The sequence below is a fragment of the Bos mutus genome, chromosome 11, assembly GCF_027580195.1.
Source record: "Bos mutus isolate GX-2022 chromosome 11, NWIPB_WYAK_1.1, whole genome shotgun sequence".
Classification (NCBI taxonomy): domain Eukaryota; kingdom Metazoa; phylum Chordata; class Mammalia; order Artiodactyla; family Bovidae; genus Bos; species Bos mutus.
Window position 1 is genome coordinate 46,062,107 of NC_091627.1, and position 27,829 is coordinate 46,089,935.

Sequence of the window (27,829 nt, forward strand, 5' to 3'; positions counted from 1 at the left end):
ACAATCAAATTAAAAACTCTACTTCTGCGGCTTCAGCACAATCAATACATCCCCTTTCACAATGCACAATGGACAGGAAGAAAACAACTGCCGAAGCTCAGAAGCCACTACTATGATTGCTTGGGTGAAAAATCCTAAACACAGATCAAAGTGAGAGAGGCAGGAAATAAACCTAAATGGGCTCCACCTTTCAAATAAACCTAAACAAGGCTCCATCTTTCAATTTAAGGGCACACACCACACCAATGCGGTACTTCAGTTATCCTAAAATGTAGTAAGTAGTTCACATTTTAACACCTCCCACAACTGAGGCATATCATACAATTGATACAAATCATATTGAGTTTTTTGCTGCTGCTAAGTTGTTTCAGTCGTGTCTGACTCTGTGCGACCCCATAGATGGCAGCCCACCAGGCTCCTCTGTCCCTGGGATTCTCCAGGCAAGAACACTGGAGTGGGCTGCCATTTCCTTCTCCAATGCATGAAAGTGAAAAGTGAAAGTGAAGTCGCTCAGTCGTGTCTGACTCTTAGCGACCCCATGGACTGCGGCCCACCAGGCTCCTCTATCCACGGGATTTTCCAGGCAAGAGTACTGGAGTGGGGTGCCATTGCCTTCTCCGATTTTCTAGTGGTGTATAAATAGTACTGTACCTTATAATTAATAAGTATGGAATTTCATATGTAATGTGAACAAATAAGATTTTAGGAACTCCTTAAAGACAAAAGGGCCTAATTTTTGGCCTCCAAGATGATATTAAGGGGGAAAAAACTTTCCTTTCAAATTACTTTGAGACCTGAATACATCAGGATAAATAATTTTTCAGATTTATTGTTAATGCTAATTAGGTAAAGTTCGGTTTCAAAGTTATTTAGCAGGTGACCCAGGCATCAGAAAAGTAAAGCCAATACAGAATTAACATAAAGGAAAAATCAATGTATCCTATACTCTACACAGTCCAGCACACGAACTATTTATTTTCCTGGTCTAAACAAGAATTCTTACTTCATCTGACATATTTCTTAAGGCAAATCACAGAGAAGTTAACTTCTGGCCCAAATAAAGACTTCATTTCAGCTTTCCTGAAAGTGAAAATAAGCCATCCTTTACTTTAGTAAGGGCAGCCTTCCTTTCTGCATCTGAGAGAAAACAAGATAAGCCAGTACGTATCAGACATTCCAGACCATACCAATCAGGGGTAGAAAAGTAGGAGGTGGTCACACTTTGGGTGTCTTTATTTCTGAATTCAACTTCAAGTGTGACTCAAACATCCTGCCCTTCTTTTCCATTCTTCCCTCAACCAACTCAAGACAGGAAACCAGGGTCAGGGATAGAAATGAGCCATTCTGGTCTCCTTCATCCTTTTCCTCTTAAAGCCTGGTTGGGTTGATGAAAAGCCCAAACTTTGGCAATGCTCATTTAGCCTTTTTGACCTTCAAACTCAAAATCATCATGACTTGTGAATAACCATGAAAAAGGTTCAAACACCAGTTTCCATTGAGGCCAGTTATTGAATGTTTCTCTAAGAATGAATTAGATCTGATACTTACATCCGAGATGGACACTCAGGTAAGAATCTATCTCAAGGGCACCAAAAGTGCTTCCTGGGTTTAGGATCAGCCAGTACCAACGGTGAACCCAATACTTAGGATCCCTTTGCTGAAAAAGGGTCATCCCATGAGGTCAATGACCTGTGTTGTGGGCTCAGGTAACGAATGCATGAGAACCTCGGCCAAATAAAGAAGATCTGGAGAGCATCTCACCCACCAAACATCATCAGCACCCAGGACTGATGTTCAAACGAAGCTACATGTGATGAGGAGGCTCACCAAAGGCCCTCTGTGGCTTTTCAAAACATGGTTCAAAACTTGCTGCGTCTCTTCTATCTCTGCAGACTTGAAATCTCAGTGAAGGAGAATCCCTGTAAGAAAAAAAATTAAAAGACATCTTCCTCAGGAGAGAAATCTGCTTCTTGAGAACACATGGTCAAGGAACCACATGCTTGTATATGGACACAAGCAATTTGTGAACCAACTGCATATGAATGTTCTGAGAGCTTCATTATTCTTCTCTAAACCTGACGTGGTGGTGTGCGCCACCACCCTTTACTCACAAGCACTGGAGCTGAGAGGTCAGACGCCAGCACATGAGCCCTTGAGAAGGACCAAACTTACAAGCCTGCAAACCCCACAGTGAGTGAGTATCTGTGTCCTCACATCCACTCACACGTATGGCCTCGGCATTCCCAGTAGGAGAGGACAGTGTGCTATGTGTTCTCACAATAAGCCTTCTGTTTTTTGAGTTTCATCCAATGCCTACTCGTTTTTAACTGGACGTTAGCAGTTTCTTCTCAGCACAAGTCCAGGAAAATGAGCGGTCAAGGCTGCTCTGTTTCATCACAGATGGAACATACATCTAAGTTTCACAGAAACACACAAATCCCAAAATGGATATGGCTTAGGATGATATAATCTTTAAGATGCTGCTCCATTTCCTAGTTAAATTCTTCATACTACCAGGAAGTGGAAGCATAAATATTCATGCTCCTCTCTAAAGACATTACATGGGGAAGCACTTTAAAAAATAATAAATGCAAAGACAAATGACCCACGGAGACAGAGAAAAAGGTATAGCCCAATATTACTACTGCAGTCAATAGTTTCTGGGGGGAAAAAGGCAGCCTTTTTGGGAAAGGCCTTTTGGGGAAAAATGTAATTAAATACAGGAAATAGAAATTATAGATGACACGTTACACATGACAATTAAAAATATGGTGACTTTATTTCCCTCTTCTTACAGTTTCCACTATCACATCCGTAAGAATCTTCATCTCTACAACACAAAAATATCTCAAGAAAGCATGTCACAAGATAGTATATATAAGCAACAGTTTGGCAGAATCCTAGTTTATATTCCCCCAAAAGAGAACAGATTTTAAAATTCAAAAATAACCATTAGTTCTATTTAACATGTTACCTTACTATTTAAAATACCATGCTCTAGTTAAATAAGTCAACACTGTATACAAATAAAATATTACACAAAATATATTTAAGAAAATGTTTGGTATTTGATCTGAACAATAAATAAAAACACAGGCACTTCTACACTGAAACAGGAAAGCAGTCACTACTTCGGATAATAATTTTGTGTAAGTAACATGTAACCATATGGCAAGAATAGAATCCTGAAGTTTTAAACTGACAAATCATTCATGAAAAGGTCTGCAATTTCAATCTTTTCACTTAAAGTTCAAAAGTTACATATGCTTTCCTGGTCCACATGAAAAATTATAAATACAATATGGTTGCCAGGGACAATTCAATCTTCAGTTTGAAGATTATGGAATCATACTCATTATTTTCAAATACTAAAAAAGAGAACTATCATGATACCACCCAGGAGACCAAATGCAAGATAGTTAAGCTTTCTCATGATGATCATAAGACCATAACATGATAAACTGGATAAATGTCACCCAGCGATGCTCATTTTGCAAAACTGATTGATTAGGTTAACACGAGGAAATACTGTTGGGGTGGCAGGGCAATTCTGACAAAAGTCAATTTTTTCTAGATGATTTTAAAACTTCATCTAAATTTCATGAAAACAAATGTAATTGCATTTCACTAAAACCATTGAGTCATATAGAACAATGTCTCTTCTGCCAATAGGTTTATGAATACCTAAACTGATAATTTACTCATTATAATGGGAAATAGGATTATCATCATATGAGGGCAAAACAAAAATATGGTCAAATTCTAGAAACATGATTTCAAATGATGAGGGGGACAAGTTAGAAAATAATGACCACTGGCTAACAGGAAGAGTCAGAATCATTCATTTTGTCATATTCTACATCAAAAATTAGCATCTTCTGCTTTCCCTCTTCAGGAAGTACCACACTGAAGTGTTTGAGTGAATGAGTGAAGTCGCTCAGTCGTGTCCAACTCTTTGCGACCCCGTGGACTGTAGCCCCTCAGGCTCCTCCATCCATGGGATTCTCCAGGCAAGAATACTGGAGTGGGTTGTCATTTCCTTCTCCAAGGGATCTTCCCAACCCAGGGATCGAACCCAGGTCTCCCGCATTGCAGGCAGATGCTTTACCGTCTGAACTGAAGGGTTTAGAGGCCGTCAAATGGACATGATCTATAAAGGCAATTTTGATGGTTTTACATAGAAATGACCTCTAGTGGAAGAGAACACAAATGGGAACTATTTGAGATACATTTCTATGTAAAATATAGTTTGCACATAATTCAGCATTTTAAATGAGCACTCTGCAACCGAGACCAAATATCAATCATCTCTTGAGGTTTTCTACTATGTACCAACATCAAATCTACATAGGAACAAATGTTACTCCTGCTTTTCTCTTCTATATCAAATGTCCTGAAGCCTTTGTGTCTCTCTGGAGCAAGGCCGAGTTTCTGAAGGCACATTCCAGTATAAACATCATCAATGGGGTAGAGAAGGACCCGGTCAGTCACATTGTACAGTCTCAGGGCCAGGTGGCCGGAGTAGAGGAATCCGCCTCCTCCTGCATAAGGCGGGTAGACGCCAGTGTAAACAACTTCCGGGATGTAGTACTTGAGTTTCTTATCCCGATGAGGTCCAGCATTATGAATCACGTCACCAATAAACAAATCTTTGGCTTTGTTCCCGGATAAGCTATTCAAGTAATTCAGGAGATGATGGGTGTTCACAAAAACATCATCATCGCCCTTGAACACGAACTCGGCATTTGGGCAGGAAGTGCTCACCCACCTGAGAAAGAGTACTTCTTTCAGAGACAAGTTGAAGAATGTATCTCTGTAGTTCCACAAAAGAATGTCTTGGTGCTTCTCACTCTCAAATTTCAGCATATCTGAAAGGTCAGGATGGTTGTCCTCTGCAGGGGTCTGGCCCAGTAAGAAGACTCGCACCACTGTTTGGTTCCCCACATGGGTTTCTTTGCCCCAAGATTCCCGAATCGCTTGCCTTCTATCGAAATGTGAAGTTAGGGACTTAATCGCCAGCAATAAGAAGGGCTTCTTTGTACACTTATCTGGTTGGTCTATAAGCAGTGAATAATTTCGACATCTCAAATATAGCAGAAAATCTTTAAATCTGTCTGGCAAACTGTCGAAACCTGAAACCACTGACATGACCCTCAGGTCAGGTTCACAGTAATTGAGATGGCTTATATTGGAGAATCCGGATGCTTCTCCTGTCTGGTTGGCTAACGTGTTCAAAATGGGATTGAACCTCCTGTTCAGCTTTTCTTGTTCCTTGTTCCAATATGCCTGAGGAAGGTCAGATATCTTCCAGAACCTTTCTTTGGGTATTATTACTTCCCCCTTTCCATTTTTTTCTTGGCTACTGTTTTTGGAGACTTCCACGATCAAATAAATGAAGACATTTACCGTCATCAGGATTCCCAACAACTTTATTCTTCGACGTCCAACACTCATTTCTCATATCTGAAATAAAAGAGAGAACCATGGTACTGATTAGATTATTATTCACTGCATTTGCTCACATGTCACTTATCTCTTTCATGTCCCCCAGAACAGTGGTTTAGAGCACAGATTCAAGACTTGCAGTACCTGGGTTCAAATCATGGCTCTACCATCCTCGATTTGAGCCCTCTGACCTCAGGCAAGTTGTATAACAACTGATGTCTAAGCAGCTTCTCCATTTATAAAATGGTGATAATAACCCACTTAAGTCAGGAAGCAATAGTTAGAACTGGACATGGAACAACAGACTGGTTCCAAATAGAAAAAGGAGTACGTCAAGGCTGTATATTGTCACCCTGCTTATTTAACTTATATGAAGAGTACATCATGAGAAATGCTGGGCTGGAGGAAGCACAAGCTGGAATCAAGATTGCCGGGAGAAATATCAATAACCTCAGATATGCAGATGACACCACTCTCATGGCACAAAGTGAAGAGGAACTAAAGAGCCTCTTGATGAAAGTGAAAGAGGAGAGTGAAAAAGTTGGCTTAAAGCTCAACATTCAGAAAACGAAGATCATGGCATCCGGTCCCATCACTTCATGGCAAATTAGATGGGGAAACAGTGGAAACAGTGGCTGACTTTATTTTGGGGGGCTCCAAAATCACTGCAGATGGTGACTGCAGCCATGAAATTAAAAGACGCTTACTCCTTGGAAGAAAGTTACGACCAACCTAGACAGTATATTAAAAAGCAGAGACATTACTTTGTCAACAAAGGTCCGTCTAGTCAAGGCCATGGTTTTTCCTGTGGTCATGTATGGATATGAGAGTTGGACTATAAAGAGGGCTGAGCGCAGAAGAATTGATGCTTTTGAACTGTGGTGTTGGAGAAGACTCTTGAGAGTCCCTTGGACTGCAAGGAGATCCAACCAGTCCATCCTAAAGGAGATCAGTCTCGGGTGTTCATTGGAAGGACTGATGTTGAAGCTGAAACTCCAATACTTTGGCCACCTGATGCGAAGAGCTGACTCATTGGAAAAGACCCTGATGCTGGGAAAGATTGAGCGCAGAAGAAGGGATGGTTGGATGAGATTCAAGATGAGATGGTTGGATGATATCACCGACTCAATGCACACGGGTTTGGTAAACTCCGGGAGTTGGTGATGGACAGGTAGGCCTGGCGTGCCGCAGTTCATGGGGTCGCAGAGTCGGATGCGACTTAACTGAACTGAATAGAAAAGTTTCGAGGGCTGTAAGCTTTTGTTAGTAAGCTTTGAAAGTACTGGCTGGTCCACAGTGAGGTGTGAGTAAGTGACCCTTAACACTGTGGCTGTTTTAGACACCTGAGGGCAGAGATACACATTAACTAGACAACTCACAGGTGCTTCAACTTCCTTGCTTATACAAGGACATATACAAACTAGTGTGCTGCAAACAGATGTGCTCACAATTCAAAATAACAAATACAATTTATATTTGTTATTATGTACACACCTGTACACACATAACTATTTATATGTGGGCTGCAGCATGTGGAGTTCCATGTCATTCACCGTAATCACCTATTTTATTCTATTTCCTTTTTTTTTAAATAAAAAAACGATGGCCACAACTTTGAACTATTTCCCAACCTAGCATTTCACAGATGAAGAAACCAATGTACAAAGATTAAGACACTTGCCCAAGGCTGCAGGGCTAAGAGGAGACACTAACCACACCGAGTGTTCAGAGAGATAAAAAGACACACACCAGCTTCATCCGAATCGCCCACAACTGAGACCAACCCAAATGCCATCAAGAGAAGAATGGATTATGAAGCTGTGGTACATTCATACACTGGAACAACTCCCAGCTATAAAAGGGAAACTACTGCTAGAGCAGAAAGAGTACAGTGAGGGAGAGGACAGGCCTCATGCTCCCTCTATGTTAGTTCAAGAAGGCAAACATTAATTTAGGCCCTAGAAATCTGAATGTGATAGGGGTGGGGGTTTTGAATGGAGAGGGTCGGGAGGGACTTTCTGGGGCACAGACATGTACTTTGTATCTCTTAATCTAGATGATCATTTCATGCATGTATACATTTGTCAAAACTCAAACTGTATCCTTGAGAACTCTGCTATTTATAGCAAGAAGGAAAAGAGAAATGAAAATGACATGTTAGTGAAATATCAAAGGCCAAGAACAGACTTCAGGCTGTGGGCAACGCAACAAAGAAAGAGTACTGAGACAGTTTGCTGGTGCTGTAACTGCAGAGTTCTGACACCACTGAGATGGATGACCTACCCAAGAACCACCAGTTAGACAAGCCTGACATTAAAAGAGAATCCTCAAAAGTGGAATGGCAATACCCAGTAAAGAATTTTCTTATCAGGTTAATTCTACAGCGGAGAACTCATCCTTGAAAAGAATCCTGAAGAAGGATTGCTTCTCAGGTGCCAGGGCGTTATCTTGCTACAGTGAACCTCTGAGGTAGATACTGTTACTTTTATTCCCATTTTACACTTGAGAAAACAGATTTAAAGAAGTAACTATGTTAAGAGCAGAGCTGGAACCCTAACCAAGGTGATGGGGTTTCAAGACCACCATGCCAAACGGGAGCACTCTTCTCTGACCTCTAGAACAAAGTGGTTTGGGCAGGGGGCGGGGTGGGTGGCGGGTTGCAGTTAATAAACATTGATTCTTCTAAAATTTCAATACGAAACGTGGAAGTTCAAAAAGAATGATGTAGGACTTCCCCGATGGTCCAGTGGTTGGGAGGCTGCCTGCCAATGAGAGGAAACACAGGTTCGATCCCTGGCCCGGGAGGATTCCGTAAGTCATGGGGCAACTAAGCCCGCATGCCACAACTACTGGCCCAGGGTCTACAGTCCATGTTCCGCAACAAGAGAGCCCACCACAGTGAGAAGCCACTCTCCACAACGAGAGAGTAGCCCCCACTCGCCACAACTAGACAGCAGCCCCCGCTCGCCACAACGAGAGAGCAGCCCCCGCTCGCCACAACGAGAGAGCAGCCCCCGCTCGCCACAACTAGACAGCAGCCCGCGCACAGCAACAAAGACCCAGCACAACCAAAACCAAAAACTTAAAAACTAAACTAGTAATAAAAAAAAAAGAATGGTGAAAGGAAACAAATTTGGTATTATTGGAGGAGCACTGGATTTTGTTTTTGTTCTTTTAACTAAGGCATAGTTGACTTATAACGTATTGGTTTCAGATATACAGCATAGTGATTTGATGTCTTTATAGATCATACTACATACAAAGTTACAATAAAATATTGACTATATTCCCTGTGCTGTCCATTACATCTTTGTAACTTATTTATTATTTACTATATATTTAATCAAGAGTAGTTTTTACTGTAAGATTTTAAAATTCCCTCATTCTAACAAATAGCCCCACGGTAGAAGAGGTATTTGTCATGCTGAGAATTCTGTGAAGTTATCAGTATATTGAACATCCCAGAAGAGATCGATGGGGATTCACAAACTTTTTGTGTCTCTTAAAATCTGTCCAGCAGATTCTAATCTAGTTGTTTGTATTTATTACTGCTGGATAGTTTTGGCTAAGGACATATAAGTGAAAGATGTTTTTATAAAGCCATCCCTACATCATACCTTCACTCCCCCAGAGCTTTTACACATCTAGAGAACATGGCAGATATAAAGGTACGTGCGTGGTCTCAGGTCACCTGGTAAGCAGTGTCCCATCACCTCATTCTTCCCTCCCTTCTCAAGCACTACCCACCCTCCAGCCCTCAAGAATCCCACTACTGAGCTACCAAGGGCCTTCTTAAACTTCCTCCAAAGAAAGTGATTTAAAAAAAACCAAAAAACCCACAAGGTATTTCCTACTCCTTAATTATAGTTTCAAAGGGTGCCAAGTCACATACAACCTGAACAATTCAAAATATCCACACTAAGCCTAGGGTCCATGCCCTCCTCCTTAGGTCAGCTCCTTTCAAAGAGCCTTTGAACACACCTATGAGCAAACCTCCAATGGCACCCCACTCCAGTACTCTTGCCTGGAAAATCCCATGGACGGAGGAGCCTGGTAGGCTGCAGTCCATGAGGTCGCTAAGAGTCGGACACGACTGAGCGACTTCACTTTCACCTTTCACTTCATGCATTGGAGAAGGAATGGCAACCCGCTCCAGTGTTCTTGCCTGGAGAATCTCAGGGACGGTGGAGCCTGGTGGGCTGCCGTCTATGGGGTCGCACAGAGTCGGACTTGACTAGCAGCAGCAGCAGCAGCATGAGCAAACTGAAGGTCTCAGTCCCACACATCTTTGGCAACCTAAACCTCTTTGCTATGGGACTGACCTGCAAGGACAGGAGAGCGTGAATGTGTCTGTGTGGGTACCTGATACAGTTAAAGAATCAATCATCCTATTAGTAAATAAATCATGGTCTCATTCTTTTTTTTTTTTTTTTGATCTCCAGATTCCAGACAATATGCTTTCTAGAAACAAACCATTCCTCTAAGTCAGGATAACTCTCCTAAAGTTAAAGTAGCACGTGACCCAGTATCTCTGATCTGGAGGGTTGCCCTTCACGTGGACAGGCTGAAAGGAGGACAAGGAAAGGTACGAGGGGGACAGAGAAAGCCTACAATGAGGAAGATCTGGGAGGAAAACAGCACATGCCACGAACAGCTAACTACTTGACAGAAATTTTCAACTCAGAAAAGGAATATGGATATTCCTGAAATTTCTAGAGTAGAAGAGGACAGCTTAAGGAAGAAAAAAAGAGAAGCACAGTACTTTTTGCACAGACTGTAAACCTCTAAGTTAATTTTCCTAGAAAAAGATTCAGGGTGAATAATATGACTCCAAATAAAAAAGCCAGTTATGCATCCTGACCTACAGATACCTGTAATTCAACTGGAACCATCTTTAGTGATGATGTGGGGTTTATCACACACAGAAAGTACCAATACTTCTTTTGGGAATACTCTGAGGAATACTGATCCTGGCCAAGGTTTCCAGCTTCACTGATGCAACTCAGGCTTTTCCATCTGTGATCAAGAACCAGGCAGGCAGGACGTCCTATCCTCTCAAGCCAAGACAGGGCTTCATGGCTCTCAAAGGAACACCATCCTCCCCTTGTTTCAAGGATTCCAGTCCTCGATTCAAGGATTCCAGAACATCTTCCTGTCCATTTCTCATTTGCTCTCCCTAAGAGAAGCTGAGAGGATACCACTTTACCAGGGAGAAAAGGGGAAGCTCAGAGAGGGTTAACTGGGCCAATGAGGGCTTCACAGGTGGTGAAGCAGTAAAGAATTCGCCTGCAAGGCGGGAGATATGGATTTGATTCCTGGGTCTAGAAGATTCCCTGGAGAAGGAAATGGCAGAACACTTTATTCTGACCTGAAAAATTCCATGAACAGAGGAGCCTGGCAGGCTACAGTACATGGGGTCATAGAGTCAGACATGACTGATCGACTGATCGCACAAATGTTACAGAGTTAGGTGATAAGGCTGAGAAGAAACAGTTTTCTGGCTCCCAGCCAGCGCTCTTTGGAGCTCCTCCTTTTCTATAAGGCATGGCCACAGTATTGTAACCTGGTTCAGTTCAACAGTGAAGTCTCAAAGCCTGGTTCAAGACTGAAAAGACCCAAGGCACTGGATCATGGTACATTTGGTGGTTACCAAGACTTTCCAAAGAAAGGGAAATGGGAGGCTAGAAATGCCTGGCCCTGCTTCTGACAAGCGGCCAGTCTTCCTTTCCTAAATTCCCGAAGTGCAGCTTGGGCCAATTCTTACCACTATTTCTAAAGGGCATTTATTCCAAACCAACCTGAGCAGGAAGGGTGGGAAAACCACCCAGATTCCCAATTTGACATTTCTATCAAGTTTAAATGTCATCTTTCATTTGTGACCAAGGCACAGTCCCTCACATGAGAACTAGACTGTTACAACAAACCAGAGTTCATGGAAAGGAGGAAAAAGCAGTGACCTCCATAAAAATATCTGTGGGAAAAAGCTCTCTGAATATCTGACTAAATATTCCCATTACAGACATAAAACCAATGTGTCCTTTTTTGAGCAGGAAGTTACACTGCTCACAAAGAATTTGAGTAAGAAAATCTACCCTGCAGCTAGGGAAGATGTTATACAACCCTCGCTGTGACACACAGAGTTTTTACTGTGAGTAACAGAAACAGAAAATCCCATGTGCAAACAAAGAACAACCTTAGCTTTCACCTTGTACTTTGGAGTAAATTCTCCCCAACAAAGACTGAACAGTCTTGAAATTTCTAAAACACTACAGCTGATTTTGTTTGGCAACAATTTCCTTCTTTGCTTCCCTTGTGGCTCAGCTGGTAAAGAATCTGCCTGCAATGTGGGAGATCTGGGTTCGATTCCTGGGTTGGGAAGATCCCCTGGAGAAGGGAAAGGCTACCCAATCCAGTATTCTGGCCTGGAGAATTCCATGGACTGTATTAGTCCATGGGGTCACAAAGACTCAAACATGACTGAGCGACTTTCACTTCCACTTTCCTTTATTTTGCAATTAAAATATTTAGAAAGGTAGAGACACACACAAATTTATGTTAGCTGAAGATGGATTACAAAATAGTACAGATGCCATGCTTAAACTATGTGAAAATCCAGATAAAACACCACACAAAACCAAAACCAGTGTAATCAGGGTGGCAGGATTATAGGTTATTTAATTCTTTAATGCTGCCCCACCACCTTTTCCCTTCAACATCCTCTACTGCACACATCCAGACTGCTGGGATGGGGGTGGGGAACATGTCACACACAAATCCTAATGCAAGGTCCCCATTTCTGCAGCCCACATCACTAGCATGGGCCACGGTCCCACAGTCCCAGACACGCCAACCTTGTACTGGTCCCTGCAGTACTCAGCACAAGTTCTGTCACTACATCCACCCACAGATCATTGCACATCTTTCCCTGGGTCCATCCTCTCTGCCTGAAGCCATGTATTAGAGAGGACTCTTAAAAATAATAGCAAAATATGAACATATCGGCTTCATTTTAATAAATACTTAAGTACCACTGGCTATATGCTGGGCACCAATGATGTTATGAGGCAGATACTCAGAGAGGTGACTGAACTTGTCCAAGGTCACACAGCTGGCAGATGGCAGAACCAGGATTCAAATCTAAGCAGTTCAGCTCCATTGTTTGAGTTTTAAAGCATGATACAAGCGAACACTGTAGCACAGGCTTATGACGAAAGGGACTAAAAAGATGATGGTCTGGTTTTCAATGGTTTATCTTCTTAAAAAATTATTTTAAAATGTTAAAGCTTTATATGTATACATTTGAACCCTCAAGACTACCATCAAAGTCAGATATGGGAGGTAGGGTGAGGTCATAAGTAACCCTTACTGAATGATTATGCTATAGTCATTTTATTCCCCTATATGCAGTTTAAATAATCCCAGTGTTTCATTCCTGGATGCCAGACTGGCACCACAAAAGAGGATGATTCTCAAAGGTTCCCTCCAGTTCTGAAAGCAAAGCACTGGCCAGAAGACATTTTAATGTGGCCATCGCCAGCCACAAGGACTTATTCTCACAAAACTCTAAGTCAGGGACTCACTCACCCATCCCAAGGGGCTCAGGTATGTTAGGTAGATGGTCACCAATAGCTAGTCAGGGACAGAGCCAGCAACCACACTGAGACCAAATCCAAAACCTGTGTCTATGCTCTCCCATCCCTAGAACCAATGTTAAGGATAAAAGAAAGGCAGGACCTTCTTGTAATCATGAAATGAAACGACCAGCCATCCAATCCAGTCAGGCTGAGGCTTGGAGGCTGGAAATCCAAGTTGCTGATTCAGTCACAAGAGTTTGATCTAGCAGCCTCCGTGTCTAGGGAGGATCCTGCTTCCTGCTCATTCTCCTGCCCCAACAGGATACACAAATCCTTCAAGGATCTAGAGCCCAAGCCTGCTGCCATATCACACGGAGACAGGGCACTTGGACGTCAATTGGCCCGCCCAACCTCCTCTGTCCTCACTCCAGAAGCCGGACAAAAGTGGCTTTCCTAAATCCTTACCTCCCAGGCTGCTAACATCTGTTGCTTGGTCCTTGCCAGACCTTTTCAGAGAGAGGGATAGCTTGTAGCCAAGTGGTTCTGGGGGAGACAGGGAATACCTTCCAGTGCTCAGGGCAGATGGCTGAGTGGTAAGGGTGCAAGTGCAGCATCTTGGTGGGACCAGAAGAGTGGGGCTGTACCTAGAGCTTGTTCCTTAATGGGAGCAAGAAGCCTGGCTGCAGTTCTTGTCAGGACTGGAGCTGGGGAGCCCCAAGATGCCCTCAACAACCTCACCTGGAGAGGACGTATGTCTGACATTTTCTGGTCTGTAAGTCAGAACAACGATCAATTGAATTCAAGGAATTTGGTTCATAAGTCAGCAGTAGTACCTTCACGTTCAAAATTTAAAGGGAAAAGTATAAATGATGAATCTATTCACCTCTATGTCCCCACAGGCGACATTACACATCTAAGTGTCTGCAGGACATGCTCTGATCCCCACTGATTACAGTTCCCCCAAAGCCCAGTGTGGCTGATTTTCTCAAAATGGTGTGTATTTAGCCGCTCAGTAATGTCTGACTCTTTGTGACCCCATAGACCGTAGCCCATCAGGCTCCTCTGCCCATAGAATTCTCCAGGCAAAAGAACTGGAGTGGATAGCCATGCTCTTCTCCAGGGGATCTTCCTGACCTGGGGATCAAACCCAGGTCTTCCACATTGCAGGCAGATCCTTTCCATCTAAGCCACCAGGGAAGCTCCAGGGAAGTCTCAAGTGGTACTCACCACTTAAAATAAAATCAAACACTAAGATCATTCTTCACATAAACATGTTCAGATTTTCAGAAAAGGAGAAAGAAGAAAATTTAGTAAACAATGATAGGGATTAACCTTCCCAGAGGCCATCTTGCTCCTGCCTTTACTAAAACTGGTAAGGGTTTGAGATCTTCAGTGTATAAGATCGTGTCATTATAAAACAAGGCTGGTAGATGTTTGAGGACAGGTATGTTCCAGACCCACCTGCACTTTGGAAAATTAGTATGGCACCTGGAGCCAAACAACCCAGAGTTAAATTCTGGTAATGCTACCCTACTACTAGCTGTGTGACCTCAAAGTTACTTGACTTGTCTGAGCCTCAGTCTCCTCACCTGTGAAGTGATGATATAACCCGCCACACCAGGGTGTTGCCTAGTGTACAACAGGCATTCAATAGTTTTCTTTGATGGGTTTAGTTCCTCCACCCAACACTGACCACATTTCTCAAGTTCTGTGGTTCACTGCCTCTTTATAAATATTCTCCGTCTAGAAACGCTTCTATCCATCACCTTAAATGTTACTCCAAAAGTAGGACCCCCCCCAAAAAAAACCCCAAACAAATAGGGCTTCCCTGGTGGCTCAGTGATAAAGAATCCGTCGACCAATGCAGGAGAGACACGGGTTCGACCCCTGATCCAGGAAGATCCCATGTTCCCTGGAGTGACCGAGCTTGTGTGCCACAACTACTGAAGCCTGTGCACCCCAGAGCCTGTGCTCCACAACAGGAGACCACTGCAGCGAGAGGCCCACACACCGCATGTGAGGAGCAGCCCCCACTCGCCACAACTAGAGAGAAGCCCGCACAGCAGCGAAGACCCAGCACAGCCAAAAGTAAACAAACAACAACGGCAGCAAAACAAGAAACCAAGGATCACAAGTTGAGCCAGCTAACTCCAGATATTCAACGTGTGTGGAGTCTCTCTTCCTGGGTCCTGCGTTCACCATGGATCGACGGCCCGCGTGCACTCCCCAGCAGCAGCGAGCTGCTTCTTCCTTTGCTCTCCACATCTGTGTTTCCACCTCAGTAATGTCACCGGCACCTCCTCCTCCTCAGCTCTCCTCTATTCCAATCAGGCTCTGCAGCTGGCGACTGTAGGAGCCCAAGGCCTTACTTCCTGCAGCTCCCAAATATCCCTGTTTCCCAATAGCTCAGCCTTCAGCCCTTGTACACACACCCCTGCTCGTGCTGTTCCTGGTGTGGTCACCACCACCACCATGGCACTGCTTCCCCACAGCCTAAATATAACTGTGTTGTCTTCTAAAACGCCTCTTTCCTCCACTCCCAGAGCTCAGGGCCTCATGGCCTCTGCCCCTCTTCTGTGACACCTCTTGCCCAGGGATATGCCCCAGCCTCAACACCAGCCTCACCCTCCACCTTCTCACTCACATGCCCTCTAGTCCCTTTATGATGCTCTGTGCTTCCTCCGAAGCCCCTCTTGCCAGCATCCCCCACCGCCACACCGTGGACACTTTCACCTCCGACCACAGCAAACACAGTCTCTTCCAGACAGTCCCAGTTTCCCTCTGCCATCCGCAGAGTGCCCTCTGTCTGCCATGCCTTCCTGAAGAGCTTCTTCTACTCCTCAATTCGGTCAAGTGTCACTCCTGAAGCACCCAGGAACAAGGGTACCCTCTGTGGTCAAGGTCTTCACCCTGCAACACCAGTACCCCTGGCTGTAGCATCTGAGAGTTATTCCACATTTGTTGAACAAACAGGTATTTTGGTCATGTGGTTGAGTTCACTGAATATAGCTCTTTCAGTAGAAATTAGATTAAATAAATATACATGACCTTTCTCCAAAGAGATGACACTGGGAACTATATGTGTGCTGCTCAATGACCTATGTATTTAGAAACCTGTCTCACTTTTTAAAGTACTAGAGTAGAAAAAATGTAAAGGCTTTTCTAGGGTTATAGGCGATAAGACTATTAGTAGTGAGTCCATACTAGACCTGGGAGGGTAGGGGCTAGATCTGAAGAGGTAAATTGTGGTGAAAGCCCCACCCAGGCCCACAGGCAGCCCTGAACCACCTGAGTGGGAATGCAGGCATGTGGGATCCAGCAGAGCATCTATGAAAGCTTCATCCCTCCACTAGCAGAGTATCCAGGCAATCCCCTCCATTCCAGTCCCAAACAGAGGGACCTCCACACTCCTTTCTGATAGGGGGGTGGACCTCCAGCAATTGCTAGTTCCACCAAGGCCATAATAGCAGAGGGACAAGTGAACATGCCTAAATAAAGGCCCCTGGTACAGACTGAAAGCTTGGGGGCACCTACTTACCCAGGCAGGAAACCATTAGAAAAGAAATGTTGCAATGCAGGCAGTCACTTCCTGGGGCGCTTAACATGTTTTGGAGTCCTTGTTAAGAGCCTGCACATGGGTATGGCTTGGGAAGTTCTTCCACATCAAGCTCTAGAACCTATGTACAAACCAGCACAGTCTGGCAGGCTCTCAACAAGTCCTCAGGGAAATTCCTAGACTTCTCTCTGGCTCATCCATCTGTTTGCTGAGTTGGGTTACATGGGATGTATTTCAGTCTGGGTCCAACCAAGAGGCAGAAACCACACCATAATTCAAGCAGGGGAAGTTTAAAAATATGATAATTGAGTAACTATAAAGACAGAACTATAAAATATTATAATTGAGAACTATAAAGGGCTTCCCTGGTGGCTCAGTGGTAACGAATCTCCTGCCAATGCAGGAGACGCAGAAGACAAGGGTTCAATCCCCAGGATGGGAAGATCCCCTGGAAGAGGGCATGGTAATCCACTCCAGTATTCTTGCCTGGAGAATCCCATGGACAGTGTAGCCTGATGGGCTATAGTCGATAAGGTTGCAAAAAAGTCAGACATGATTTAGTGATTAAACAACAAAGATGGAATAGAACTCTAAAGGGTGCCCTATACTAGATGAAAGGTACCCCAAACAGGACAAACATGGAAGCAAGGTTTGTATCTTGTTGAAGAAGGTATAGGAGGCAGTTCCTGGATGCCCAAGATGGTCCAGTCACCAGAAAAGCAGGAATAACCCTCTAGGGTGCCGGTACAAAGCCTGAAATACAAGAATCCCCATGCGGAGGGAGACAGGAAGCAAACCTTGGAGACTGCTGGGAGCTAGGCGGAGAGAACAAGGGTGCAAAGGCAGTCATGTCCACACAGGAAGTCTGGCTACGACTGGACCCAGGAGCTGGAGAGACCTCACTCTTCAGGAGCTTAGCATGACAATGCATGGCCCGGACAGGAAGTGCTCAGGACAAACATACGTGGCCAGCTCTCTAGATGGTCAGGACCACCAGGCTCCCATATATACACGTGGGGACTGAGGAGAAGCAGCAACCTGGGCTGGGCTCAGGCTCCCCAGTCTATCACAGCCATGAGAGCTGCAGACAGGACAAGGTGGGCACACACTGGGGAAAGCTGCAGCCTGCAAGCCCACGGGAAAACCAGCAGGCTCTGTACGAGCCTGATTTTAGACTCTGGAAAGCAGGAAGGAAAACCTCCTTCTCCTGCAACATCCTCTTCAGAGCCCTCAACTTGAGAGAAGGCAAAGGAAAAATATTTGAAGAGCTCTGATCCATTTTCATAGATCAGACAACAAAGGGTGGACTGGGAGCTGACAGACAACAGTTAAAAACTGGTACAAGTTAGAGATCTCCCTATCACCAACCTGAAGTCATTTCCAACCATGAACATCATTATTTGAGTCTGAAGTTAGGTGGAAAGTGTATAAAACATGGGTCCTGTACAGCGAACTCATAAATAAGTAAGAAATACGTGACAGTACATTTGTCACCAGCAGAGGATGAGGCAGGACCTGAGTGGAGCTTCAAACAGGGTAGATTTCAGAGAAGTGAGGAGAAGCAGGGCAGGCAAGCGGTGGGGTGGGGCTACAGAGTGTCTGCTTGCAGAGCAGCAGCCAGTCTGTGGCCAGATAGGTTCTGAGGCGACTGGAGAAAGCAGATAAGCCCAAGGACTCTCCATGGGATAAGCGTGCACCATGCCTATATCTAAGTAACAAGTGCTGTTTCCAAAGAGATAGCCACAATGTGCTTTCACAGCCCCTCTATTTAAAAAAAAAAAAAAACCTGACTAAATCACACAGGAATACGAAATAAGGGAAAAAATGAAGAACGGCTCCAAATCTGACCTCCAAGTTCATTACAAACACAATTGGCTATTGTGTTCAGAGATTTAATTTTTGTTAAGCAGATTTGGACCGGGGAAGGCAGCATGATCTGAGTGACTCACCTTCTATCACGCATGCATGCTCAGTTGCTTCAGTCATGTTCGACTCTTTGTGATCCCATGGACTGTAGCCTGCCAGGCTCCTGTGTCCATGGGATTCTCCAGGCAAGAATACTTGAGTGGGTTGCCATGCCCTCCTCCAGGGGATCTTCCCGACCTAGAGATTGAACCTGTATCTCCTGCACTGCAGGCGGATTCTTTACCCATTAAGCCACCAACAGATCTCTAAAGTACCTCTGACGGAGTACAGGCATTTGGCCTGTCTTCCCTGTAGCTCAAACGGTAAAGAATCTGCCTGCAACGCAGGAGACCCAGGTTCTATCCCTGGATCAGGAAGATTCTCTGGAGGAGGGCATGGAAATCCACTCCAGTCAGTATTCTTGCCTCGAGAATCCCATGGACACAGGAGCCTGGCAGGCTACAGTCCATGGGACTGCAAAGAGTCAGACACAACTGAGCAATTAACACTACTACTACCCAATCACTAACCCATGAGTTGTTTCTGACTTTACCTGCTGTTGCTGCTGCTAAGTCGCTTCAGTCATGTCCGACTCTGTGCGACCCCATAGATGGCAGCCCACCAGGCTCCCCCGTCCCTGGGATTCTCCAGGTAAGAGTACTGGAGTGGGGTGCCATTGCCTTCTCTGGACTTTGCCTATAACTGGGGGGAAAAGAAATCTGATGAACAACCTTATTTGTGTGTCTTTGTACACTGTCTTATTATTCCCTTTGAAAAAATTACAAAGAGAACAATCAAGTTATTCCATGTCCTTCCTCATCAAAAAAAAAAAGCCAGACTGTACAACACCAGAGAGCACAGAGGTCTCCACACTGACTGTGGACCTTGTCCTTCTTTTAAATCTTCACACCAAAACAACCTCTGCATGTTTTAACTGACCCCTCGTCATTGCTGTACTTTCCTCCTGACTTCCCACTCCTCACACCCTTTGCCCATTTTTTACGTCAGGATATTCTCAACTAACCGTCTCAAGTTCAAAAACGTGAAACCATTAGCCTGAGTAGAGCTAATCTGAGTACAGCCAGGACTTGGACCTTGGACCCTGACCCTGAGTCTAAACTCTTACTTTTTCTACCACACAACCTTGTTGTTCAGAAGATTTCAAGAATCCTCAAATAAAGCTACAATTTAAAAAAAAAAAAAGACTTAGGAAGTGAAGTCACTGCATTTGTGGATACCCGGGAACATGCAGGTAGTTCCAAAGAAAGCCAGGCGGTCGAGTTTTTTGAGAAGCATGAGAAAGGAATAATGTAGATAAAATCTCCAGCTGGGAGCAGTCCCTGGTTGAAGGTGCCCAGAGATCCTGGTCCGCTTGGGCGGGCACCGCCCCTGCTGAGGGTGGAGTCCCTGCCGCCTGCGTGGCAGGTGTTAATCCACACTGAGGAATGAGAGCCTGGCAGCGCTTGCACTGGCCTAGTCTAACAAACCTGTTGGGCAAACCCTTCTGTCAAGAGCTTTTACAGAGAGAAAATGCTGCCTTTCCTCGCCTTTCCCTTCACTCTGGCACCACAGCCAGAAATGGCAGGGATTCTAGCCTGGTCCTCCCACTGGCCACCTTCCAGAGGTGAGCTCCCAGGTGTCCAGCAGCCCAGCTCCCCGGGCTCTGTGAGGAAGGGACACTAGTCTGCATCAAAAAAAAAAAAAAAAAAAAAGGTAACGGAAGAGCAGTGTCGGCCACAAACTGTACCCTCTCTCCAGAACGTGCACATGGATTCTGCACACAGACCCTATCCTGAGTTTGTTGCCCACGGAAGCTATAAGCATTTCTTTTCCAGGGCCTTAGAGCTCAGGGACTCCAGCCTTCTCCTGTAGAGAAGAAGAAACCAAAGCACAGGAAGGCACACAGCCTCGCCCGAGGTCAGCATAGGGAGGAGGCGCACTGAGAATCACCATCACTGACAAAGTCCTCTCGCAGCTTTGATTCTGGGCTAGCAACATAAAAAACAAGGCCAGCACCACCTCCTGTGGCACCTTCCCTGAACAGAAACACCCCCACACCCGACGCTTCCCCTCCCCCCGGCCTGTGGTTTTCTTACTTCCTTTTTGTGTCTTAACACTAAATACACATTTATCTGACTTATCACACCTTGTGGGGAAGGAGTCTGACACACCTCACAGGGCACGTGGGCATTCAGAGCAGGAGCTGAGCCATTCCATTTCTGTCTCTCGAGTGTCTGGCTGAGGACAGTAAAACTTGAGGACAAGAAGGACATAACCGGGGAGGGACAATAAAGGAACAAGGACTAAATAAAAGTTTTATTCTTTCACCGTTTTCCTCTTTTGCTCCACACAAAGCATTGTTGAGTCATTTCACACACAGGCCCTGTATCTCCAGGTCCCCCAGAGACCCTCCCTGGCCCCTGACTGTCTATGTGCCAGGCCAGGCCACTTTTCTTCACAACTATCATTCTGGGGTTTCCCTCCGTGCCTCGTCCACGAGGACAACATCACTGGGTGTCATCTCAACGCAGGACATCACCTAAAAATCCCAGGAGGACTCCCCTGGAGGGCCAGCCATTAGGAATCCACCTGCCAAGGCAGGGGACATGGGTTCGATCCCTAGTCCAGGAAGATTCCATGTGCCATGGAGCAACTAAGCCCAAGTGCCACAATTACTGAGCCTGCGAGCCCTGGAGTTTGTGCTCTGCAACGAGAAGCCACCGCAATGAGAAGCCGCACACGCAACTAGAGAGTAGCCCCAGCTCACCCCAGCTAGAGAAAGGCCACACGTAGTGACAAAGACCCAATGTAGTCAAAAGTAAAGAAATAATAATTTTAAAATTGTTTTTAATTAAAAAAAAAAAATCTCTGGAAACATTTGTCTCATATGATTAAACAAATCTGTAAACAAACACAGGTCCAAGGGATGGAAGATGGGAAAAAGGTAATTAAAAATTAATAAAAATACTGGACTGGAAACAAAGTTATCATTATTTAATATAAAGTATATAAACTAAGTTATCAATCTGACCTTGTGTAAGTGCTTCTGGAAACAAGCAGGCTGTTGTCAGCCATGGCCTGGTGATGTAGGTGGACAGAGATGGGGAGGGGAGGAGAGAATCTGGTGCTTGCTACGTGGGCTCCTGTCTACAGGTACGTATAGAGAAAAGCTGGTGAAATCAACTGAGAAAGAATATTTTCACCTATCACTGAAAAGAGATTATTGTCATTTTACGTAGTAAAATGCATGAAAAACTCAAAGACTAATTTAACAAAATCAAAAGTTGACTCTCCTCAAAGTTTCTGGACTGACTTTCAAAATCATATCATTCCTCACCACTTAATTTCATGGACAGTAATAAATGACCATAAAGTAAAACTTTTAGATTTTTAAGACAATCACTTTAATGTTAAGCATTTGAGCAGCCAAATTTAATCTAACCATCACAGAGATTCACCTATATCACTTCCAAAAGGTACTCTGTCCTGTGCTGTGCTTAGTCGCTCAGTCGCGTCTGACTTTTTGCAACCCCATAGACTGCAGCCTCCCAGGCTCTTTGGTCCACTGGGATTCTCCAGGCAAGAATACTGGAGTGGGTTGCCATGCTCTCCCCCAGGCAAAAAGTACTCTACAAACTTTCAAATCAACCAATGCCCTTCCCAATTCTATTAAATTTGGTAATTCTTGCCCCCATGAATTGTAGGGTTTGAAAGCATCTCCATCAACTCTTGCAAAACCAAAGTTTACATCTGTGTACATTTATCTCCAAAATAAAAATATAATCTCCCAAAATAAATATTGTTTGAACATGCTGCAAGTTGGGACTGCATTAATACTAGTGATATTCACTGTGTTTAACTTAAGTAATTTAATAAATTGCCTTGGGAAGTCTCAATTTCTTGGCTGTTTGTATGAATGTTTCCCAGTGACAAATTTCCTTAAAGAGTATTTCCCCTTGGGTACAATGAAGGGGACACCAATGAGCATAAAGTACCATGCTTCAGGCTCCAGGACTCCCTGCTTAAACATTTGGAGTCTCTTAAAGCAGCAGCTTTGAGATAACTGCCTGAATCACTCAGAATTGTGATTGTCATGTAGTGAACAGTACGAGCTTGGACTCAGTAACACTGGTCCATTTGCCTGGAAGTGTGCCCAAGGCCCAAGAGTAAGACACAACTTTGCAACTAAACCACAACAAAAAGAATGTTGCCTATAGCCTGAAATATACAGGATAGCCCATTCTCAAAGCTCTAACCCTTAAAGGTATAACACTTCCTAATGATACAAAGATAAAAAGTTGCAGAACAGAGAATACATTTGTCTTGCTGAAGGTGTGCAGGAGCATCATGAACTTTAAGACATCTATGTGGACAGCTGCAAGAACAAAGGATTCTGACACCAAGAAGTCTGCAATAACCTACCACACCCTCTCCCCTTTTACTATGAAAGAAGCCCAAATTCTAACTTGGGTAAGATGATTCTCTGGGACACCAGTCCGCCATCTTCTCTGCCGCTGACTTTCCATATAAAGTCACTACCCCTGCCTCAGCATCTTGCCTCTCAAGATGCCCTGTCATGTAGTGAACAGTACAAGCTTGGACTCAGTAACACTGGTCCATGTGCCTGGATGCGTGCCAAAGACCCAAGGGGGTATACGGTGGCTACTGAGGTATCCTTATTTTACAGATAAATGATCTGCTTCCAGAAACTTATTCAAGGTTCCCAAGATAGAGAGTGGAGGGAGGGGGCATGAACAGGGACCCCAGATGGGCTGCTCCCAGCCTGCAAGTCCACCTAAGCTACTGCCAAACTTGAATTCAGGCACAGAGCTGCAGGGTTGGCACAGCCAGGACAGAGGAGCGTGACGCACCCCTTCCTCCTTAAGCACTCTCACAAAGACCCCATCCGAGATCCAAGCATGCCATCCTCAAAACCTCCTGGGACACAGCACCCCTTAAAAACAATTGTGGTCCTCATCCACACCACAACTCATGCTGGCTTCCGGAAACATCCATTCTCTTACTTCTCAATCTTGCCCCCAGGCTTACAGGTACAGGTTCAAATCCCACCCCCTCCTCCATGAGGACAGGCTCAGTTTCCCCAGTGAACTGTATTTAATCTACCCTCCTAGCATTTGGGATTCCCCAAAATTAAAGCCCCCCAAACGGAGTACCAAGAGCTAGTTATCCAGAACCACCCCACCTAGAGCAACACGTCCCAACCTGAACAGTGCCAGGTGAGCTGAGAGCCATTCTCCTCAACCCTGAGGGAGGCATGAACAAGAGGCTCCCCAACCTACAGGCTGTAACTGTGAGGTCAAAGCACCCCAAATGGTGAGTGCCAGGCTCTGCGGCTTGCACACAGCACATCCAATTAAAATGCAAGCCCCCTGGGATTCCATTTCTCCTGAGTCAGGGGCAGTCTCGTCCCAGAAGACAACCTTTCTAGTGATAAGTGGCCCTGGGGTGGCAACTTCAGGACAGGATACCAAACAAGCAGAGTGGTTCCCCTCTCTTCCAGCCTCCATCTCCCAGATTTCTTTCCTGCCTCTTCTCCGTTTCTCAAATGTTGGTTAATTGTCAACAAGTTACTAACAGGTGCCTGAGGACTGTTTTTAGTTTTTTTTAAAATATCAAAATAAATCATATGGATTTAAAATATACATCCTCAAAACAGTGACATTTTGGCCTTTTGTCCAAATGTTCTATTAAAGGAAAAGCTGTTCAACCAAGACAATGTCTACATATTTAAAGAAGGGATGAAATAGTAACATCGCTTTCTCTGGCCACCTGCCAAGAAAAATTTGTGTTGCCAAAATAAAAAGAGAACATGTTGTTTGCTCAGTATATGAGCACACTGCTGAGCAGCTTAGAAATTGGGCCTCTTTAACCAAGCAGTTTAAATCACTCCATTTTGTTGTATTTCTATTGGAATATAGTCGATTTACAATGTTGTGTTAGTTTCGGGTGTACAGTGAGGAGAATCAGTTATACATATATCCACTCTTTTCTTATATTCTTTTCCCCTATAGGTCATCACAGAATGTCAAATAGAGCTCCCTGTGCTATACACAGTAGGTCCTTATTAGTTATCTATTTTGTATCTGCCGCTGCTGCTCAGTTGCTTCAGTCGTGTCCGACTCTATGCGACCCCATAAATGGCAGTCTACCAGGCTCCCCCATCCCTGGGATTCTCCAGGCAAGAACACTGGAGTGGGTTGCCGTTTCCTTCTAGTAGTATGTGTATTATTTCCCTGTAGCTCAAATGGTAAAGAATCTGCCTGTGATGCAGGAGATGAGGGTTCAATCCCTGGGTCAGGAAGATCCTCTGGAGAAGGGCATGGCAACCCACCCCAGTATTCTTGCCTGGAGAATTCCATGGACAGAGAAGCCTGGCAGGCTACGGTCCGTGGGGTCGCAAAGAGTCAGACACAACTGAGCGACTACACACACACAGTGTGTACATGTCAATCCTGATCTCTCAGTTTATCCCTCCACCCCCTTACCCCTTGGGAAACATAAGTTTGTTTTCTTCAATCACCTAATCACCTAATTTTAAGTGTCTTTGTGAATGTCACCTTCATATACCATAGATTACCACCACCTCCTTGAAAACATCTTGGACACAGCAATCCAGGTATTTCTCAGTGCCATATGTACCCTCTGCTCACTCCTTTCTCCCTCGAGGTGTCCAGTCACTCCCAGAACGTCCACCATCTCTTCACGATGACTCCAAACTCCATCATCTCTACACCATGACTCCCAGTTCCACCATCTCTACACTGATGGCTCCCACACCCACACCTGGAGGTCCACATGAGCCTGCTCTCTCACTCTCGGTGGTGCCCACACAGCATCTCAGTCGCCTATGGGGCAGGGACCAAAAAGGGGAGACCACCTTGCTGAAACCAGTGATGGCTCCCTGGGGCTTCATTACGTCACTCTCTGTATCTGCATTTGTTTAAAAATTTCTATTATAAAGAGGCTTTTTTTTTTTTTTTAAAGAGGACCCATCAGAACCTTCAAAAAATTCAAAAGAGAGAAGCAGTCAGTTAAAAATAGGAGTATTCATGAGAGATATTTTAAGTTCATTTGAAGAAAAATAACTCCTTATGTCATGAAGGGAGAAGAAAAATTAAAGGGATGCATCTCATTTACTTTAAAGAATAAAACCTCCATTAAGTTCCTTATAAACAAGCATCAAATTTAGCCATAAAATAAAAAATGTAAAATACATGTTATTAGCTCCAAATGTTAAATAATATAGAGAGGATGGTATTTGTAACAAACCCACTTTGACCCTTTCATTGTTAGGTACATAGACTTGATCCTGAAAACAACACCAGGCTTCCCACCGAACAATCTACACCCAGACATGAAGCTGGTTTTTGTTTTGCCTTTTTTAAAAAACAACTGTGTTACTTCCTGATCAGGATTCAAAAAAACAAGAAGCACTTTAAGAAGCATTTGGATGTTAAGTGCTTTTCAAAGAAAATAAACAACAACAGAATTCTGAAGCACAAATTATAAGCCTTAGTGAGTTTATGGTCCATGGAAATAACCTTACTGGAGTGTTAACACTTTCATATTGGTGGCTGCATAGGATTCAAACAATCCACACATAAGCCTGGTTGCGCAGGTTTTCTCCTATTATGCAGGAGGTGGGGATGAGGAGGGAACAAGCTAAGTGGGTTGCCATGGATACAAAGATACTTAATATCAGCTCAGGGACCGAAACCTACTTCTAGTTCTCCACATGGACCAGTCTCCCTTTTCAGTAAGTCACTCCCCAGCCCCCACAAGACCGCCCTCCCCTGCGACAGCCCTTGCTGCTGCCTGGGCTCCTGTATCAGTGACAATCTCCACTTCATCCCCCACCTCAACGTGCTCCCTCTCCAGTGGCTCCAGGCACAGGCTGCGCTTTCCCCTCTCCATCAACTTCCGGAAAATGTTCTCCGCCTCACCACACCCCTTTTTTGTGCCTTGACTTTCCCATCCCCTTCACTCTCAAGAAACTTCAGAGTCCACAGCCTCTCCTGACTTCCCAGAGCACCTAAAACTGCTGGCCACCACCCCTACCCCACCACAAGTTCAAGACCATCTCCTATCCCCAATTCTCTAATGGTTCTTGCGCATCTTGGCAGCCTCTGATCCTGACCCCATCGCCCCAAGTGGGCCCTCTCCACAGTTCTGGGCTCAAGCCTACACTGGGTCTTCCTTCACCTTACACTCCTGCCCTCCAGACCCTCTGCCACACACTACTGCCTCCAGTGTCCCGCTAAGAAACGTCCAGATATACTCGGGTGTGCAGCCCACTTCCTTCACACCTGCCTTCCAAATCTCTAGCAATCTACTATGAGAATCTTTTTCTTTCTCACTTTCAAATAAATCTCTCTCTCACACACACACACACTTTAATACTGCACCATCCCTGACCTGGTTTGGGCCCTCAGTTTTCCCCCAGCAGGACTGATGAAGTGACCTAATTCAACACATATCAAGCACCTACTTAAACCAAGCAATGTTTCAAACAGACCAAGAAGAATGAAGTTATGTGGCTGATTATCACAAGGTTGATAATGCTTAGACGAAATAGAAGGCACAGTACAGGGGAAAGGAAGGAAAGGGTTAGAGATAGCCTCTCTTTTCAGAGAGTAGGTTGCGGGGCAGGAGCGAGGGGAGGCAATTCCAAGAAGAGGGGACAGCCGATGTAAAGGCCAGAGACAGGACAGCCCGAAGGCCAGCATGGCTGCAGAGACTTGAGTGGGGGGAGAGCTAATGTCACCAGGTCCAAGCTTGTTCTCCTCGCCACTACAAAGGCCAATAAATCCAAGAGACGAGGTGTTGGGCCAAGGAACACGACTTTATTCAGAGAGCCGGCTGACCAAGAAGATGGCAGACTAAAGTCTCAAATAACCATCTTGTCAGTTTGGATGCCAGGTTCTTTTATGGATCAGAGATGGGGGCCGGGAGGGGAGGAAACAAAGTAGAAAGGCAAATATCTTCTAGAATGGCAAGCCTCGGACAGGGGTATGTGTTAATTTCTTTCTTCCCGCCATCTCCAGGAGGACAGGGTTCTGAACAAAGGCACTTTAGCTTAACAGTCAGGCAGAAGGGCAGGATTCTCTGAGACAGGCCATCATGTATGATTACAATAACAAAAGCAACGGAAAGCAAGTCAAAGAAACAGTTTCAACGTGGAGTCAGAATTGACTTCCAGCTGCAACACTAGAAGAGGAGGTGAACTGAACCAAGGGCCCAACAGATGGCAGAGAGTGTTGGCTTTACTCTGAGGGAGACTTGGGGCCACCGGAGGGTTCCAAGTAAAGAGGTTATGTAATGCAGTTTC

At 44.7% G+C, this 27,829-nt stretch overlaps 1 protein-coding gene and 1 long non-coding RNA gene across 2 annotated transcripts in view; both read right to left on the reverse strand.

Annotated features, from left to right (window-relative positions):
- Positions 1-1,949, reverse strand: part of LOC138989886 (uncharacterized) — a 197,902-nt gene extending 195,953 nt beyond the window's left edge. Inside the window, exon 1 of the long non-coding RNA XR_011466042.1 lies at positions 1,766-1,949. This is a non-coding gene — a long non-coding RNA (uncharacterized lncRNA). The remainder of the gene's footprint in view (positions 1-1,765) is intronic.
- Positions 1,950-2,760: 811 nt separating this feature from the next.
- The window catches only part of B3GNT2 (UDP-GlcNAc:betaGal beta-1,3-N-acetylglucosaminyltransferase 2), a 32,627-nt gene continuing 7,558 nt past the window's right edge, over positions 2,761-27,829 (reverse strand). The window contains exon 2 of the mRNA XM_070379388.1: positions 2,761-5,463. Coding sequence (XP_070235489.1) covers positions 4,261-5,454 — 1,194 coding nt within the window. The 5' untranslated portion in view covers positions 5,455-5,463 and the 3' untranslated portion in view covers positions 2,761-4,260. The remainder of the gene's footprint in view (positions 5,464-27,829) is intronic.